This window comes from Anser anser (assembly GCF_964211835.1).
Source record: "Anser anser genome assembly, chromosome: 23".
Lineage (NCBI taxonomy): Eukaryota > Metazoa > Chordata > Aves > Anseriformes > Anatidae > Anser > Anser anser.
The window spans coordinates 1078101-1097481 of record NC_139744.1 but is presented as its reverse complement, the minus strand read 5'-3'; the positions used below and the strand labels follow the sequence as shown (position 1 = coordinate 1097481).

At 56.0% G+C, this 19381-nt stretch overlaps 1 protein-coding gene across 2 annotated transcripts in view; it reads right to left on the bottom strand.

Annotated features, from left to right (window-relative positions):
• The window catches only part of MLLT6 (MLLT6, PHD finger containing), a 45328-nt gene that overhangs the window by 12287 nt on the left and 13660 nt on the right, over positions 1 to 19381 (bottom strand). For both annotated transcript variants that reach the window (XM_083808779.1, XM_083808780.1), the window contains exons 8-11: positions 10637 to 10735; positions 3520 to 3694; positions 2145 to 2747; positions 614 to 798 (exon numbers count right to left, since the gene is read on the bottom strand). In XM_083808779.1, the coding sequence (XP_083664905.1) occupies positions 614 to 798; positions 2145 to 2747; positions 3520 to 3694; positions 10637 to 10735 (1062 nt within the window). The remainder of the gene's footprint in view (positions 1 to 613; positions 799 to 2144; positions 2748 to 3519; positions 3695 to 10636; positions 10736 to 19381) is intronic.

Below are 19381 nucleotides of genomic sequence, written 5' to 3'. Positions count from 1 at the left end.
TCTTCTTGGAAGTCTCGCTAGACAGCTGAAATCTTCCCAGCCCCATCCCAGAGCCAAGAGGCCTGAATGAGCTGCGTAACACTGGAGCTGTAAAACTAACTCTCTCCTCCCTGTAAAACACCTCTCGCTGCGAGCTCCTGACAAAGGACCAGGCTCTGTCTCCTGGCACACACGCAGCCCACCCAGCTGGGAGGTGCGAGCCCTCCCACCGAGCTATCTGTGCTGCAGAGTGCAGGTAGGGCTGGCACCAGCGCCAGCAGCCAGCCAAGCAGCAGGGCACGAGCAGCACGGGGCACGGCACACGCGCCGACAGCACTCTGCCACCCGACTGTCCCGTCTGCGCTCCTTTTACAGTCAGCGCAGAGTACCGTGCCCTTTTAGGCTGCAGTTCCTCTCTGCCCCCAAACGGGCTGTGATGCCAAATTGCCTGCATCTTTCTAGCGTCTCTAAGGGAAGCCACGGTTGGCAGCTCCCCTCCAATCACGAAGGAAGAAAAACTGTGTTCCCAAAGGGAAAAAGCAGCTCCTCTGTGCCCACAAGCTAGTCCTGCTCTGCCAGTCACAGCTCTGTCTGACCAACAGGCCCTCTCCTGCCCTGGTCCTGATGTTCTTACCTGCGTGGTGGAGACCGAGGAGGAAGAGGAGGCTGGGATGGTGCTAGCAAAGGGAGACCGGTTGAGCTGTGGGAGAGACGACGTACCCTGGTGTGCCAGCAGGCTGGAAGAGAGGGGTGTACTGCACACAGCTCGGAGCACTCCGCCCCCGTGGGAAATAGGGTCCTTGTTACTGGTGTAGATCCCTGCGAGGGGAGGAGACGCGTTAAGGATGGCCTGGAGGCAGCTGGCGTTGCGCAGGGCTTCATCCCAGAAAGGCAGGGTGACGCCAAAGCACAGGACCGAGTTTAACATGCACTTCAGCATCTCGTGGCCCAGCGCACGGTGACGGTGGTGACAGCCCATAATCCTTCTGTCAAAGGTGTCACAAGGTTTTCCAGCCTTCCCCCCCACCTCTCATTTGCTCGCCACAGCCGATACAATCGGGCAGAGAAACCACAGCACGCCGTGACTCGCCAAAGCCACAAGTCAAGAGCCCACGCTCCTGCCGAGCTATCCCCTCCCCTGCCACGGTGCCCACGGACCAAGGTGGGACACGGCCAGAGAAACGAGGAAGGAAGGTGAGGAGGGAGCTGCTGCGGAGGCAGGGGACCCGTCCAACTTCCCATCTGCTCAGGCACGCGGCAGAGCCCCGGGTCAGGTCCCGCAGCGCTCTGCCAACATCTCCCCGAGCAGGGGGAGAGCGAGGCCTGGCAGCCTCCTCCTCTCTGAAACACCGCTTTGTTGTTCGGGGGGGGGGGAGGCAGGGAGAAAAATTGGCCTAAGATTCTGATAATGGAGGTCACGACAACTCCTGCAGCTCCTCTCCGCTCTCAGGCAGCGCAGACAAATGGGCCGCAGCTCCCAGACGCACACAACAAAATTCTATCCCCCCTCGCAATCTGACCTAAATCGGAGCATCTGCAAACAACCCACAATAGACCGATGACAAGTTCTGCTGCCAGAACAGTGTCAAACCTCAGCCCCGAGCTGCAGGCCCCTCCTCTGCCTGCTGCCTTAACCCCTTCCTGCCACGCGTCCCCGCTGCCCTCAGCCCTGCCAGGCCAGGGGACTCCGGCCGGGAACTGCTGGCAGCCTCTCGGCAGAGTTAACGGCGTCCTCCGACCCTCCGTGGATGTGGTCAGACCAGGATGAACGGTTTTGCTTTGAAAAGAGGGGTTAAACTTGAACCACTCACGAGAATCCCTCATTTGGGGTCGGATTGCGGTTGTGCTGGTTTGGCCCGCGAACACCCCTGTCTGTATCGCTTCAGAAATTCAGCTCTGGCTTGCTGAGCTTTTCCAGCACTTGAGAGAGAAGGGCTTGAAATGCTCCCAGCTCCACGGAGAAGAGAAGCTGACCCAGAGGAGACTGTGGGACGAACACTAAGATGGAAACGGGAGACCAGACCCGGATTTTTATAGCTTCTGGGAATGAAAGCAAGGGACCGGACCCTGGGCAGCTGCAGGTTCAGACACCAGCCAAACACGATGCTGAAGAGAGCAGGGCTGGGAGCAACCGCGCACACCTGGAGCCCTGAGGGGAAACATACCTGAACTCAGCAGTGGGGATTCCATGCTGAGGCTGGGCAGGTTCCCCGTGTGGCTGAAGGGCCGCGAGGAGTTGCTGATGCTGGAGCTAACAAGGGAGCCCCCGGAGAAGGGCGACGAAGACGTAGACGTGGACCCAGCCAGCTGGGCACCCAAAATCTCTTTGCTTTTGCCCCCTTTCGGCCTGCCAGGCCCGTGCTTATTTTTCTTGCTGCCCTTGTGCTTCTTTTCTTTCAGCACCTCTCCCTCTTCCATGCTGAGGGACGGCATGCGCTTGTGGCTGCTGCTGCTGCCGCCGCTGCCGCCAGCGGCCCCGCTGCTCCCCACCGAAGGGCCGCTGACAGGGTTCGAGGCCTTGTAGTCCACGGGGGAGGCATCGCGGCCTCGCTGCTGGCTCACGGCCGAGGTGGAGAAGCGCATGATGGACCCGAAGCCTGAGAAGATCACCTTCTGCTCAAAGATATCCCCCTTCTGGCCTTCATACAGAGGGGAGCAGTGCGAAGAAGAAGAGGAAGAGACAGGCTTCCGGTACTTCTCGTCGTCCTGCTCGAGCTTGGGGAATGTCACGAAATCCTGGGAGCACTGCAAGGAGCTGCAGGAGGTGCCTGGGGGAAGCAGAGGGGAAGCAGATGTAGGAAGGCTCGCAGTGGCAATAACTCAGCCCGCAAAGCAACGAGAGCACGGTCACAACAATGCAGGTCCTCTGGCACAGGCCAGAGACTGAGCTGAAGGACACTTGTGTCACCTTCCAGCCCTGGTCCACCCCCCCAGCTGCTCTCATGCTCTCTGGTGAGCACGAGCGGTGCACACCAGCCGCTTCCTCCACCCAAACATGCGTGTGTCTGCTCCCCGAGGCCCTGCACCACCACCCTCCCTCCCTCCCTCCCGCCCTGATGAGGGTCCCAGGAGACGAAGCACGCGAGCGGTTCTGACAACAGCTCGAAAAAGGACCGAGTAACATCGGAGCAGATGGGAGCCCTGCAAGGTTCTGACTCAAAGCTCAGGGGAGCCCGGGTATCAGGTTTTGGCTCAGGTCTCTCCCCCGGCACTCCTTAAAGCACTCCTGCAGACAGTACCACCTACGGAGGAGAGGGCAGGTGCTGCCCATATTGCCTGCGCGCAGTATCCCCTTCCCTCCTCCCTCCGCTCAGACATCTGGATCTGTTTTGCCTTGCAGTGCAGCAGGCCTGCGCAGGAGGGGAGCCGTAACACTCACCCGACCCGGTTATTCCCTCCGTGCACGGAGCAAGTAGCAAGGAGACTTTTCCCTTTCTCTTCAAGGAGTTAAAGAGCGATCAGCAAAGCTTCAAGGCGCTTACTGGTGAAGCGAAGCATCACCCCCATCCCCTCTTCTCTGGCTTCTCCTCCGCCCCTTACCTGCAGGCTGGAAGGTCCCGCTGGAGGAAGCTGAGCTGAAGCCAGCCGAGCTTTTCCCACTTCCCGTCTTTTTCCCCTTGTGGCTGCTGCCATGGCTTGAGGACTTCTTGCCTTTCACCTCCGATCTCCCGACCTCTGAGGTCTCTTTGCTCCCCTCATGGTGGCTGGCGGAGCCCTGGCGAGCAGCAAACACAGAGGTCACTCATTTGGGCCAGATGTGGCCGCAGCAGGGGCTCTTTTTATCAATTTCCCCTCAAGAGAAGTAATCGCTCCCCCTGCCCACGAAGCGATGGCCAGCTGACATTACCCACAGGAGAAAAGCAGCATTCCCCTCTACTGCTCCTTGGTGGCATCAGTCTTTATACCCCTAGGGATTACACTCATCCCACCTCACTGCAGGGAATTAAAGAGGGCGCTGACAATCCGAGCACAGACACCAGGTTCCCAGCACCGTGGCCGGGAGGAGCGCCCACCCTCAGAGGGCTCCTCAGCCCAAAGAAAATCCGAAAACTGCTGCGACTCAAATACGTATTCCAGCTGCATCTCTCGGGTGTGCTGCTCTCCGCAAGGTCACCCCACCTGGCAGAACCTGCCCGCCCTTCTGCTGTGACGGGAGATTCCCAACGCATCCACCGAAACACCTCCGCTGCCAGGCCGGGGCTTTCCAAACCTACCGCAGCAAATATTCTGCACAGTGACGTTGTTAAGCAGCATCTGACCACACGACAACAGATGCTACCCAAGCCCCATGTAAGCCTCCGGGAGACAGGGAAGCAAGGGGGATGAAGAGGCCGGGCAGATGCTAGGAAATCCAGGAGCTTGGGCTGAGAGAGAGAAGTGTGGGAGTTCAGCAGGGTGGGACGAACTGAAAACCAGATTCCTCGGGGCACCCACGCTAGGATGTGGAACCTTCACCTTCAAGTCACTTCAAAGCCAAACACGCAGCGTTCAAAGACCGCTTCCTGCAAGGTATTGCTGCAACCAAATCGATATCATAGACGTGGTTCCAATGCGATGGCCGCAGCCCAGAACACAACACCTGTACGTAAACGCCAACATCTTTCACTTCTCACTGAGAGCAGATACAAGGGAGACACGGAGAAGCACAAAACCGTTCTTAAATTCCACTACCCCTGACTCCAGATGACCTCTTCTTAGGGAGAGCTAAAGAAAAAAGGGCTTGTAATGCAGACTCATGAATGCCCAGATAAAAATCTTCCCCCGTTCCTCCCACATGGTTTAATCACTCCGCACAATGCAACAGCTGGCAGCCTAACACACACCAGATGTGCCGGGAATATGAAAGACAGGAGGAAGGGAGTGGTGGAAATTAGGGGGGGGAGAAGGGGGAATCTGTATTTTCTCATCACAGACTCCTGGATGTAGGAGATTAAGCTTTCTTGATTTATGAGCTCAGAGGGAGCGTGAAAATCTTTCCGACTTTCCACATCTGCCTGGAGGGGGAAAGGAGAGCGGTGCCTGGGGGCTACGGGAAGTCCTGAGACTGTTCACAAAGTCACAGGAACGAGATGGCTCACGTCCCGGCAGATATGCAAAGCCCCAAATTTTCCCTCCATAAATTTCTCTCTCTGGAGCTCCCCACAAGGTGCACGAGGCCACGGGAGGGCAGGGGGAAACCACGTGAGGAGACATGTTCTAAATCTGGAGTGTCAGGGAGGGAGTGCAGGGCAAGTAATGAATTAGTGCAGGGTGGAAGGGGGAAACCTGAGCTGGGAAATAAATCTTAATTGCAAAATTAAAGGCAAAAAAAAAAAAAAAAAGAGGGGGGAGAGAGGCTGAGCTGGCGGTGGATGGCCGGACACTCACCTGCAGGGCTGATCTGACCTCACGGACCTCCCCCCCAATCTCCCAGAGATTTGGGGGCAGGATTTTACTACCTACTGCCGAATGCCATCTTAGATAACGTTTGCCAAAGAGGTCACAGCAGACGGAACCGTACGGGGCTACCGTGAGCCCTCTGCACCGCGGAGAGCCCTTCTCCAGCAGCCGTCCCAGGGAGCTTGCACGTGGGGCGAGGGCCCAGGCACTGCGGCTGGGGAGCAAAGGGAGGGAAACCGAAACCGCCCTAAATCACTTCCCCTCCCTGTGCCTCTGGTTCTTCCCCCCTTTGCTCCGTGGAGCCTGCAAGCTCTGTGTGGCACTGCAGCCTTCCAGGAGACACATGAGAACTGCCAAGCACAACACGGCCGTGATTTGAAGGGGAGGGGCCCGCTACCTTAATGCCAATATTAATAATAGTAACGAGGGCTGCAATCCCGTCAGCTCCCTAAGGAAGCAGATTCTCCAGCTCAGGGCTGCTGCCTAGAGGAGGCAGGGCCGGAGAAACCTGCGTGCTGGCTGCTTACGTTGGACATACACAGAGGTCTGAAGCTCCAGACCTTTGGCTTTTCTCCAGCCCGGAAAACTGTACGTACGTGTGCATGTGCAGAAACGCCGACGTTCCGTGTGTTTTGCAAACAGGTGTGCATGGGGGAGTGCGGGCTGCAGAGAAAAAAAACAGGGAAGCACTGAGGAAGCGAGAGCTCCCTTTCAAAATGAGGCAGCGGTTGCATTTTGAAGCTCTGTTTTAAGCAGCCGAGTAAAAAACGTCATCGGAACGAGCCTGCTGCCCCAGCTGGAGGTGAGAGGCTGGCGGGGAAACTCCTGCCTTCACCCCTGAGCCGGGAGAAGTGAAGCCAAAGTCGCGCGGGCACCCGAGCACAGGCATGCACGCACCTCCTCCCCCCGGCACTCGCTGTCCCCCGAGGGGCCGTACCTGTTTCCCGGCCTCTCTGTGACACTGTGCGGCACCCAAGCTCTTCATTCATTAATTTATTTATGGGAAATCAGAAGAGCATCTCTTTGCCTCCTGATTGGCGGGGCGAGCTCCTAGAGGGAACCACTGACGAAATGCAGAAGGGGTGGGGGAGGCCGGTGCAGCCTCGAAAACACAGAGCTGCTTTGCCCTGGATTAAACTACTGGCGAGGGGAAGCAGGGAGGACGCGAACAAGGAACAATGCGACGAGAGCAGGAGCTCCTCCAGCCCACACGGCACACAGCGATGTGCTGAAGCAGCCACCCAGGCAGACCAGACCGTAAGCATCAGCTGCCTTCCCCGGCCGGATCGCTCGGTAGAGGTCAAATGAGTCTGCAAGGATCTTCGGGCAAAGCGCTCGTACGAGCTACGGCGTCTGTATCCAAGCCACTGGCAAGCCTGACCATGTCAGCAGCGAGATCAGGCAGCGCTGTGCTGCCGCTGGTCTTTATAGGTAGGGACCGGAGGCACAGATGGGCTGGAGACCGCATCTTTAACTCCCTGATGTCCCTGGTAAATTCACACTCATGTCAGGACAAGGGATGCTAGAAGGCTCAGGGATGCTTGCTGCGAACGTTCATGCTGAGACACGCTCTGATAGCAGGGGGAAGCGGCGGCCTCCCCCCCCCAAGCCCCTACCCCATCACCGCTACTGGATTTGCCCGAGCAAAGCGCGGCGCAGAGGTTCCCGGGATCTGTCAGCCCCAGGCCTGCCGGTAGACGCCGAGAGCTCAAATAACAGTGGGAAACCTGGAAAGCCTCCCCGCCTCCGGTGGCGGCTGCAGCCGCAGCCCTTGGCCCCGCTGCGCTCCCTCTCCCAGCACCTGATGGGGGGTGGGTGCGGGGAGCCCTTGGCATCCGCGGCTTCAATTACAAAACCCAGAGCGAGCCAGATGTTGCGGCCCAAAACACGTAGCATGTGCGAGTGTGTGTCAACAAGTGATCGTGATGTCTACAGCTGGCAGAAGGAGGCAGCTGGGGTGGCTTGCGATCCCGCAGATTTACTGCGAGCGCAACGGAGAGCGGCAGGACGGCTCCCCGGCGGCGTCGCGGGGGGAGAGGGGAGGCTCGGTGCGTGCCGCTCGGTGTGCTTGCTAACACGGACGGCCAGCGCCGAGCTCCAGCTCCGAGGACAGACCCCGAGCACAAACCCTGAGCACAGACCCTGAGCACAGACCCCAAGCACAGGAACCGCCTGCAGAACGCACCTGGCAGCGTGCGACTGCAGAGCCGGGGCAGCCCTGGCTGCCAAGGCTTGCTGGTGAGCCTCATTGCTCTTCCCCTGGCAAGAAACCCTGCTCTGCCCCAGGCCTTCCCCATGAATGCCATCTTTCCAAGAGGCTTTTCAAAAAGCATTACCAGTTGGCAGCACTTCGGGGTTTTTGGATGGACCACATGAAATAGCTAGGAGCTATTACAGCCAGACACCATTACACAGAGGGGATGCTTTCTGCTTCCCTCCCACTCCCCAAAAAGTCTGCAGGAGCTGCAGGCAGCCAGCATGACAACAAACGAGAGTCTACATCCAGCACAAACCTACTCTCTGCAAACCCCCCTCATCCATCCAAAAGCCCTAGCCCAGGAGCACCTCTGGGGGATTTTCAGTCCATCTGCTCTCTTGCAGGGATGCTCCTGTGCCCCACGAGCAAGATCTGCTCCTCTTTGAGAGCAACGGCAATGGCGTTGCCTGAGGACACTTTTCAGAGGCAGGAGGAGAGCTCAGAAGAGGTCTTATGAAAAGTCATTTATGTGCTGTGAATTCACACCCTAGTTTCACTTTCCGGTGCAGATGAGAGCTGAGGCCACCGCTGTGTTTTCAGTGTGTTCATCCCCAAAACCAGAGTGAGGCAGTGAGAGCTCGTCACTGCACCGATGGGGCACGGAAGCCTGGTCAGGCCCAGGTGTCAGATATTAATGGCATTTAGGTTCCTAGAAGACACAGGGAAGCACTTCAGTGAGACACTCAAAACTCTGGCAGAAATCAGAAGCCTAGCACAACTGATTTCAAGAGGAAACCACATCAAAGGATCTTCTTCATCACTAAACGGTTCAAGAGGGGAGCACAGGGTGGACACCATAGTAGGTGAAAATTGGAATTGAAAAATAAATCTGGATTGCAAAATTAAAGAAAAATGGGAACCCAGAGGCGGGGTTGCCTGAGGGAGTGAGGAAGTGGGATACGGTGGCACAAGAGGGACTAGCAGTGCTGTTCGGCACAGCCACACCACCAGTGTCAGCTTTCGTTTTGCCGCGTGTACCCTACCCGCCCCCCAGCACACTCTGCTGGGACGAGCAGCGCTAAGCTACAACCCAGAAAGGACAAAGATGGCTTGGGCTTCAAAGAGGAAACTGTCTGGACATAGTACGTTAACACACTAATGTGTTCTCAGAGCTTTACGTTAGTCTAACCACTGCAATGCTGCGCTGGTGCAAGCATCCAGAAAGCCTCACACAACCAGCCCGAGGGGTTTGTGCAGGGTGCTTTTTGGTAACAGAGAGCTCGAACAATGCTTTGAGAAACTATGCACAAAAATGCAAGGGAAATGCATTCTTTGTTATGAGGATTAATAATAACTCCCTAGGGAAACACTAAAACCCTGTCACTCCAGCACAGCTACAGTAATTAGGATCTCCTGAATTTTAGCTTACAAAGAGTTGAAAGCTGCCTGTAAAACTGAATTGCACCCTTCCCTCCTCATTTATAAAGGTCTGGCAGGGCTTTGGAGGAGACAGTGGGTAAGTGCCTAACAACCACTCTAGCTGGCCAGGAGTCAGGGTTTGGATTTCAGTTTAGTTTGAAAATAATCTTCGTAGGCCATCAGCTCCCGACAGCTCTGTTCACTGGGTCAATCTGCTGTTCCCAAAAGCCAGAGCTGAGCTGCCTCGACACAGGTACAGGTACGTCAGGGGTGGTTGCAGCTCGAAGCTAGTCCTCCGTTCTGTCCCGCTGCAGCTTTCTGCTTCTGCCAGCCTAGGGCCGCCTTCGCCATTTCAGCTCTCACCTGCATCTCCTCCCTGCTTCCACGCTTGGCCTCACACAGAAGATAGAAAAACCACTCCAGTCCTAACCCAGAACAACCCCATGCGGATCAGCAGGAGCTTTCCTTCTTCCAGACCGTCCCTGCAGCACTTCTCACACTTGCAGACACTGCTAGCCTGTGAATTTTCAGTTTCACAAGGCAGCCCTGCCACGTATCGGGCACACGAGCCTTTCCAAGTAGCATTTCTGTGCCCAAAAGGACATTCCAGGGACATGTTATCTATTTATTCTAGCAGGAGCTTGGCCCTAATCATAGGCTCACTTACACCAGAACAGCCCTGCTGAGGAGCTACATTAATTTCTTTTCCCGCTACAGCGAGGAGGGCACAACTCCAAAGGTCCACGCGCTGGAGTAACCTCGCTTGTTCCCTGACACTGAAAAACTGCAATCTTGGCCTTCACCTTGTTGCATGCAAGCTTGAGGCAAGTTCCACTGTGTCTATTCTGCTTTACTGGAGTTTGGATCTGGCACGAATTACAGAAAGCTCAGGGCTGTCCTGATTTACAGCCAGGTGCCAGAGCCGACGTCGGCAGCACAGCTCCAGCAGTGAAGAGCAGAAACCCACCGACATCCTGACGCTGCCCCACCAGCCCCGGGCACTGAGCAGACTCTGGGCAGACAAACCTTCCTTCTTCTTACCTCAGGAGCAAAACAGCTCCACCACACTGTGCCTGTCTGCCTTAATTTTCCTGAAATGGAGGAACTAAACGGGACCCAGCCTCCCGTTGTCTCACACAGTAAAGCGACCCCTACTATGCACTGTGAAGATCTCACGTGCATGTAAGATTGTCTGGTTTTCCCCCTAGCTCTATCAGTTTGTCTAATAAAGGATAACACCTCCTCCCACAAGCTTGCCTTGCTTACCTACCTGCCTGAGCTGTTTACAATGTCGCAGTAGAAAAGGCCAAAGCACGGCTATTTATCTATTCTGCGAGAGCTTTAAATCTGAACATCTGCTGCAGAACAGGCTGGCACTTACAGCTCAGTCACTTGGGAGTTCAGCTCCGTGATTGTGTCGTCAGTGCTGACAGAAATCAAGACAGCTGCCGCGTTAAATTCCCAAGGCGGGCGTTGAGGTGGGGAGTCAGGCAGAGAGAGTGAGAACGTGACGAATCGGGAATCGAAATAAGTGGACAAAAGCTCTTTCTCTCCTCTTCTGCACCATCCTTCCCACTTCCTCGGAGAGCCAGCGCTGGCGGCTTCCTCCTACCCTCTCTCCCCACCCCGCGTTCACACGCTCGCATCCTGCGGGTTTGGTACCTTTTCTGCAGCGACGGGCACTGAGGCTGGCGTAAGGCTGGTGGGAGACTCCGGACGTTTTTTGTGCTTCTGTTTAGGTCTTTCCTTGTCCTTACGACTCTGCAAAAGAAATCAGAGAATACTGGAAGGCTCTTTTCCTCTGCTGAGAATAGCAGTTGTAAGGGAAAAGAAAGGAGGGTGTGTAGGGGTGGATTTACAACCATACATTCATATTCCTCTTCCCTTCTCCACCCATCCACAAGAGCCCAGTATCCCTTCCCCCACGCCCCAGCTTCTGGCTGGGAGCGTCCCACTATCTCTGCCCCAGCTGCAGCCAACATCTGGAGCGCAGAATATCAACAGAAGCCCCTGAATCAGTTTATGGTAAGATGATAGGGAAGGATTTAACAAGCTCTGGCTGATTTCAAGAAACCTGAGCTTTCCTCTTGCTATTTCCCCAAAGGGGCTCTGTGCCCCCCTATCCTCGCTCTCCCCCTTCTTCAAAGGTTTCTCAGATACACCCTGTACAGCCAACGGAAGGATCCTGACTTCAGCACGTGTTGCACGTGCACAGGTAGAGAGATCAGTCAGTGGAGATCTCAGAAACTACGCCTGAATCTAACCCAGAGATCCTCCCCACCTCCTCTCCCAGCAGAGAACAGCTGGGCTGGGTCCATCTCTGCTAACTGGAGCCAGGCTAGTTAGATTGATTTCTTCATCCTGTTTTTTCTCTCACTAAAACCCCCGAAAGATGGGATTCTTCAAATTGCAAACCAAGGAAAAATTGTGGCCTGAGAAACACGGAGTGCTGCCCACCCTGCTGTTACAGTCTCCCGGGGAACGGACTGTAACCGAAGGGGCTGTTCTTGTGTCCCGCTATCTGGGTGTTTATGCTAAAACCAAGATGTTTTCAGGGAACAGACTGAAAACATAAGCCTGTGACAGGCCATGGCTCCCCCTGAAGTCAGTGGGGGCTGCGGATGGCCAAGCCGGCTGGCAGACAGGATGGCAGGACAGGACAGCGTGCTCCATCACACGTTCCTGCTTCCTCACGGTCTTCCTCAGCCGCATGCTCCTGTAGGGACAAACCTGGCCGACACCAGGAGCTTTTCTGTGCTACCGCTGTCAGCTAAAGGCACGGCCTGCTTGGCTGAAGCTGCGGAAACTTTTGTGCTCAGTTCCAGCCTTGCCGGCGCGGTCACTGGTCTGTGGATCAAGAGATCTGCTGTCAGGCAAACACCTGGATGGGATGTACGGCTTAGAAAAATCCATCCTCTTGGTTTTTTTGGGGAAAAAAATGCCTGTTCTGGTGCTACTCCCTCACGAGGGTGCTTTAACCTAGAAGCTGAAGCCCTCGCTGTCCACCAAAGGTGTGTTCAGAGCAGGGCAGTCACACGGGAGTTCATCGACTCTGCAGGAGGATGCTGACTGCTTCCTCGTGCAGGCAAAGCCCCGAGGCTACGGCTGCCAGCACACACCAGAGATGGGATGGTCGGAGGGAAGATGCAACTGCAGTAATGGATGAGCTCCACTGTGCGTTTTTTTTGTTTGTTTGTTTTGGTTTTTTTGAGAGAGAAGCTAGTGGAATAAATAGCTTACAAACAATAAGCTAAATGAAAAAAAAAAGAGCAGGAGAAAAAAAAAAGGATCAGGAGAAAAAGGCTAGAGCAGGTGGGCGCGAAGTCATGCAGAGGTGAAGCAAAAGCGCTCCAGAAAGCGGCACCTTCCAGCGCGGGCTTGGCCGAGTTCTCAGTGCCCTTGAACAGGAGGCCCGCCTGCAGCCACCAGCGACCCTGCCGGCGTAAATCTGCCACGAGGCCACAGCAGCTTTCTCTGGGATGAGCTGGCGGAAGAGGGAGGCAAATCCAGCTAAAGCCTCGCTGCTCTTGCTGAGTGCCCGACCGAGCACTAGCAAGGCTGCCGATAGCCGTCATTTTATCACCGGACTCCTGGTGTTCGTCGTATCTGTTAAAGCCTCAGTTCCCGGAGCTACAGCACTATACAAGGATCTCCGTTCTCTTTTTTCCCCTTTCTTCAGCACACATTTACAGCTTTGGCAGTGAATAAGAAAAGCTTGAGAATGTGATTTTTACAAGCTAAGTGCCGAAACACAAATTTAAATGAAATCTTGACTAAATCTCACGATGTTTTAAATACTTGGGGCTTCTCATGCTATAAATACTTCCCAAGTCTCGTGGGCTATCTAGGACAGGGAGATGGGGAAGCTGTGGCGCAGAGTTACGCCTGTCGCAGGCTACGTGCCTCTCAGTGGCAGGGCTGGGACCGGTTGTTCGTTATCCACCAGCAGGAACAATTTGCACTCACTTGGTAGCACGCAGCAGAGAATTTCGACGAGCTCAGGAGAGCTTCTTCATATCCGCATCTCGTTTCACAAAAGGAGAAAGCAGGGCACATGGGACGAGAGAACTTGCAATGATTTCACCGAGAGCCATCCAAAAATTCAGGCAGAGAAGGCAGGCACCCGCCCCATGGGATGCGCGGTCACCCACTTGCACGTGCTGCCAGAGCCATGCACAGAAGAGAGAAATGGAAGCAGGAGCCAGATCCTCACCGCAATACGTTTTGCCAAATAACTGCACAAACTCGGGTCCTTCAACCCCCTGAATGCCACTGAGCTTATTCTCGTCTTCTGAGCCCCAAATGCATTTCGATCATAAAGGTGCGACAGGCGGGACTAAAACATGATGCTGCAAACGCTAACGGGACAGCCCTGGAATTGTTTAACTTCACATATCAAAGCCAAGAGGAGACAGAAGAGAGCCAAGCCACTCTGGCTAATGACAAGGAACCTCCACACCTACACACACACGTGCGGGGAAAGGCAGGAACGTCCTGGCTGCCACCACCGCGAACCATAAAACCTCCCCCGGCTTCATTGTGATGGCAGCAGCCGAACTCACATCCTCCAGCTTCAAAATCCTGGCCGCCTGCTGTCTGAAAAAGCTCTCCTCGCTGTCGGCAGTGCAGAGCCTACACCCGCTAACTGAGCAGTCCCCTGGCTGTATGTAGGAGTGCGGACATATGTACGTATTCAGCAAGAAGCCAGCCTGCACAATAGGGACCAGATTTCTGGAACCCTCCGCTCCCATTCAGATGCTCGCATAAACGATCAGGTTTTCCAGAACGCTGGGTACTGAGCTCTTTTGAAGATCTTGCCCTGGCTCCATGTGCTGAGCAACTGCACTTTGAACTATGCAGGAAATCTGTCCCGCAGAGCCCGGCTTTCGTGCTCTGCTCAAAGGGCTGCGCTGCTCCCAGAACCGCCGCAGCCTGCCGGGGAGCCGACCTGCGCCCCCTGCTCCGCACCGCCGCACGCAGCCCCCCCGGCCGTGCCCGCCGCGCACCTTGCTCCTCTGCCGTGCCTACCCCGCACCTCTCCTCACCCCGCAGCACCTCCTCGTCCGGGCCCCGTGCAGCTCCTGCAGAAACCCACAGGGCCTGGAGCCCGGGAGCTCGCGGTCCGCAGCCCCCAAGCTTTGCAGAGGCCGGGTGCTCGCTGCCTCTGCGCACCCGGCAGGACCCCTCTGCCAGCTCCAGTTACTCTCTAACACTTTTGGGACCTCGGGCAACAGGATTTGACATCTTCTTCAGTATCACTGGAGAAACGCAGTGCCCTGGGCCATAGGGGCAGGACAATTAATGCCCTGGGCCACAGGGGCAGGACAGTTAATGCCCTGGGTTAAGCAAGCAGGACAATTAATGCCCTGGGTTAAGCAAGCAGGACAATTAATGCCCTGGGCCATAGGGGCAGGACAATTAGTGCTTTACCCGCTGGAGGTTCTGCACAGGGGCCGGGCTGCCCCCAGACCAAGGTGCAGGTGGGAAGGCGATGCCAGCTGCCCGCAGGGACCGAGGCCCTGGGTCAGTCCTGGGGCTCAGTCCCTCCTGGCTCTCCTGCCCATGTTGACACGCACTAAGACAACCCGGGGCGTTCCCCGGCTCGCACCAGCGGCTTTTTAAACGTGTGGGTTCTCTCCAGGAACCGGAAGGCTTCAAACGCTTCCTGCACGAGCCGCAGGGTGCAAACGGAGAGGGAAGGGCGGGAGGAGAGGAGGGAAGCAGCACCGGCCCCTGCATCTCAAGTGACCCTCCCCACCTGGCTTTTCTGGGCCCAGAACTTTGCCTGGAAGCAAGACGAAGCAGGACTCAGGGGAGGAGGAGGAAGCAGGGAGGACGCACTGGGCACAGGAAACCTTTCGCCGCCCCCGTCCCATCTTTGCAGGCAAAAGCCGAGCCCTACCTTGCAGCCGCTCGGCGCTCCCTGCAGCAGGCGGGCCGGCTGGGCGAGCTGCGGTCTGCAGGGAACATGAACCTGCCCCCAGCAACAAACTTGATGGAAAACAAACGCTCTCCATGCAGGGCTGAGCAGCTGGGGCTTGGCATGTGGGCACGGAGCAGGCCAGGCCTGCGGCGGGGGGAGCGCGGCCGCATCGGGGGCGTGCCAGCGCCACAATCTCCCTTCGAGCTCCCCAGCGCAGGAGGAATGAAACAGGATCTCCGGCTGCCAAAAAGGGTTGTGCACAGCTCCTCTTGCTCCCCCCACCGCCGTCTCCCCTTCCCTGAGCCCCCCTCTTCTAAGCTGCTGGACACCAGCAGTTGGATCATTAAAAGTAGATTGGGCAGGGGAAGGAGGGAGGGCAGAGCCAGGAGCTGGGAAGAGCCAAGCGGGCTCTGCTGCTCCCTCCCTCTTTCCCAGGCTCTCTGCACTCCCTGCCCGGAGAAGGAGGAGGAGGAGGAGGAGGAGGAGGCGGCCTGGCTCTGGGCTGCAGCCATGGCAGCCGCAGTGAGGAGGAAGGCAGCACCGGGCAGAGGGGCACCAAACCCCTGCCTGCAGCCTCGCTCGCACTCAGGATTTTGCAGGTTTGCTTTGAGCCGCCCCGAGGGGATGAGTTTTTACACAAGGACGCGTGGCCAGCCCTCGCTGGGCTTTGCGCTGTGATAACTTATCACTGCACCCCTGCTAACTGAAGGACTGGCTGGGGCTGGCTAAGCACCTGCACGACAAGAGGCCCCAGCAAGCCAGGCAAGGATGCTACAAAGCAAGGCTACTGTGGCTAGATCTGACCGATTAGAGCAGATCTCGGTTCAATACTCCCTCCCCAAAACGCTGTGCTGGTCTCGCAAGCAGCCATCTGCATCCCGATCGGAAAAAAACGTCCGCTTGGCTCCTCGGTGCCTGCGTGGAAACAAAGATCCGAGAGGCAGACCTGCACCACCAGCTCGGAGGCAAGCACAAAGCCCCTCACAGAACCCAGCGGGTTTAGGTTTCAGCCCAGTACAACTTCTCCAGTGTGCTGAATTTCAGTGTGGCTCATTTCCTCTGCTGGCACCAGGGCTAGACAGACAGACAGACAGGCAGGCAGTGGGGAAGGGGGCTCTGCCGTGCATCTGCTCAGCCACCAAGGGACTGGGGGCTGCAGGGAGAAGGGGGCAGGCCAGCCACAGGCCTGGTGTCCCCATAAAGTCCCCCCTGCAGCTAGGGAGGCAGTTCAGGAGCTCAAGGTGTGTTCCGGGACAGGGACCGCTCCTCCGTCCCCTATCCAAAATTAAAAAGTCCCCTGATTTTGCCCGTGGGTTCCACGTGCTCTCTAAGAACAACGCTGGATGAGGCCTCTCCTCGTGGGGTTTGTGCCTCAGGATGTCGCAGGGCTTCGGAGTCTGTGCTCGCCCGCTCCTGGTGGGACAGACTTCATTCCATGGAGCGTGGTGATTTTTTTCTGTGCATTTCCAGCAGACAATATAGGTGACAGAACATCTGTACTTCATTCAACCCCTGTGCGTCACCCAGCGTTTTCTTGGTATTTAGCTATTGTTTTCTTTCTTTCTTTCTTTCTTCTTTCTTTTTTTAAACAAACCCTGCGAAGGCTCCCACAGAGTACAGCGCACACATTGCAATACCAAGCCCAAAGAAATAAATGGGTTTGGTTTCTCTAAGGCCTGGTATGTTCCGAGGAAAACCCAAAGCCTGGAGCTTTCCCATTTTCACGACAGCACAGAAGGAAATGCTTGGACTGGTATCATTTGTGCCTGCGAGGGGCGGGGGGATCCTGATGCTGGTTGCAGTCCCGCATCACAATTGTCCCTTGTCCCGCAGAGAACAAGACTCCTCACAAATGCCAAGCTGCTTTACAGAAGGGCTTAGGAGTCCAAATCCTGAGTCTTTGCTGTCTTCCTGCTCCATTGAAGCCAGCGGGTTAAATCCGGCGCCCCTCACTTGGTCAGGTTTCCTCCACCAAGCCTAAGAAAACAGCCGGAGCCCCGCGCTGGAAGGGAGCTGTCGGGCGCTGAGCTCCTCGTGCAGGGGGAGCCGGGAGCACCTGCAGCCCGGGGACTCGCACGCGCTTTGCTCTGCCGGCGAGTGCTCAGCTCCCCAGCACCGCCTGCGGCTCTGCAGGATGGGACCGGCCGGCCGTGCAGCTGGACGGGCTCAAGACAAAACCGCTCCGCTTCTGGTCAGCGCAGCGGCGCGCCCAGTTCCCCTGAAACACGTGCAAGTCGATCGCGCACTGCCGGTCACGTACTGCGAAACCCTCTGGGAAGTCCAACCCCCTTCTCGGGCACCCCTTTAAAGTCTGCGTGCTCACACGGCCTCGCACACGTCCCTCCTGCACCCCAGCACCCCCCCCGGACCTGCAAACAGCCCAGCACCTCCGGCAGCCTTCCTCACCCTGCCCACGCCAGCTCCTTTGCACACCTCGTGCCCCTCTCCGGGCCGACTCCCCCTCTGTAAGAGGAAGGAGAAGATCTTGCACTCGGCTGTGGCTGTGCCAAGCGACCCCAGCCCTGACAGGGCCCCCGCCAGACCCGCTGCTCAAAGCGCAACGAGCAGCCAGGAGGGGAGAGCAGTGAGGCAGCAGCGAGACGGAGTCTCTGCACGTTTGTGAGGAACCCAGAGGGTAACAATAGTGGCAAGCGCCACTGAGAAGCCTATAAATAAACCCGCAGTCCTCCTGTTTTCGCTCTCCCCCTGGCGCTGACCTGCTTTCCAGCCAGAGCTGGGAAGCGGCGCTCCCCTGCCCTACCTGCCGGCCACGAGACCGCGCTCCCACCCCGCCACCAGAAGCTGCGCAAATATAGAAACCCGCTTCCAGCCCCCAGCCTTGGACCCGCACCGTCTGCCCGTTATAATTACAGCTGAGCTCTCAAATCCGCCGCCAATCACCCCGATCCTGCCCTCTCGCCGCCCCCTCCGCCTGCTAAAAATAACGCGTTCCAGCGCAGCGCCAACCTTGTGCCAAGCGCTGCTCCCGGCCCGCGGCACAGATGCTCTTTCTCCCTCCTCCTCGCCTCGCAGCAGCTGAGCACACAAGGGGAGTAAATACTCCAAATACGTTTTTCAGCCTCGCCGGCAGTTGGAAATTTACTGCCTTGGTGTCACAGCGGGGTAGGCACGGCTTTGGACGTGCAGCCTGGGAAGGGGGGGGTTGCCTGTTTGCCACCTATCGGGTAGGACTTGGGCAGGCTCCCCAGACACCGAGTGGGCAAGGTGGGCAGCGCTCCGACCCAGGTATTGCGGGATAACCTCTGTAAATAAAGAGGGAGCTGGCTTTCCTGCCCACACGGTTTATGGGCTCTCAGCTGGGCCTGCCAGAAGGGTGCCAGCAGGTATTAACTGATGGCCGCGCTGCTTTTGAAAGCCTGGATGCCCTTGTCCCTGGGAAACTGGGCTGGGATCCATCAGCCTTCAGCCACAAAACCCACCAGCATGTCACTGGGCTGTTCCTGGATGTGGGTCACTATTATTACTATTCGTAATGATGTATTGATTGTGAGGACGTCTACTGCAACAAGACAGAAACAAACAAACAAACAAACAAACAAGTAGACGGCCAGACACCTAAAGCAAGACTTAAAAAATTCACACGGGAAGCACCAACTGGGTTATGCAACAGGGTAAATTTGGCTTTTGACCACAGTGGATTAAACCTAGAGGTTTCTTGGTGGAGTAATTCTGGATTTCTCCTAGCAAAAAACAGGATCTGGCCCATAAAGTATTAAAAACTATCTGACCATCCTGAAAGTATTCCTGCATTAAGTTATTTGTGCTCCAGAGCCTACAGCACTGTTTTGGATAGATGGGGTGCAAAGGAGGACGGCGGTACTACTTTGAGGATTCTTGGTATAAAAGCTGTACCCATCAACGGACAGGGAAGATTTCTTACTTTGCTGCCACTTGCATTAGAACCTAAACACTCCATAAAGCATGTGTCCCACCTATCAGAGCTATTTATTTTTTAAAATAATAAACAGTTCACAAGCCTCTGGTCTCCTCATTTATTTCGGTATAGATCCTTCCACACCAGAACCTGCACCCCTGTCAGAACCCCAAAGTCTGGTGGGATTCTGTCTTACACATTCACTGCTGTTTTTCCTTGAAATATGAGCCTTCATCACGTGAGTCAGCTGGTTAATTATGAACCTTGGTGTGCTGTTAACATGTCCTGTAACACTGCAGCAGTTGTGATGAGTATGCCTTAACCTGCACAGTTAAACAAATAACTGTTGTACCTGTCAGATCTGGCATTCAGTGCTCTTCTAAATACTTGTTCAGCAAAAAAAAATTGTTTTCACAAGTAGATTTGAAGCAGGTGGCCAATCTGACTAACAATGTACTACCTAAGCTATACTAGCTACTGTTGTTGCCTACACGTAACCTGCTGGCCACAATGCAGATTGCTAATCAGTCCTCTAAAGCTTGGACTCTGGGATCTGAGGACAATGACCTCGCGTTTATGTTCCTGAGCT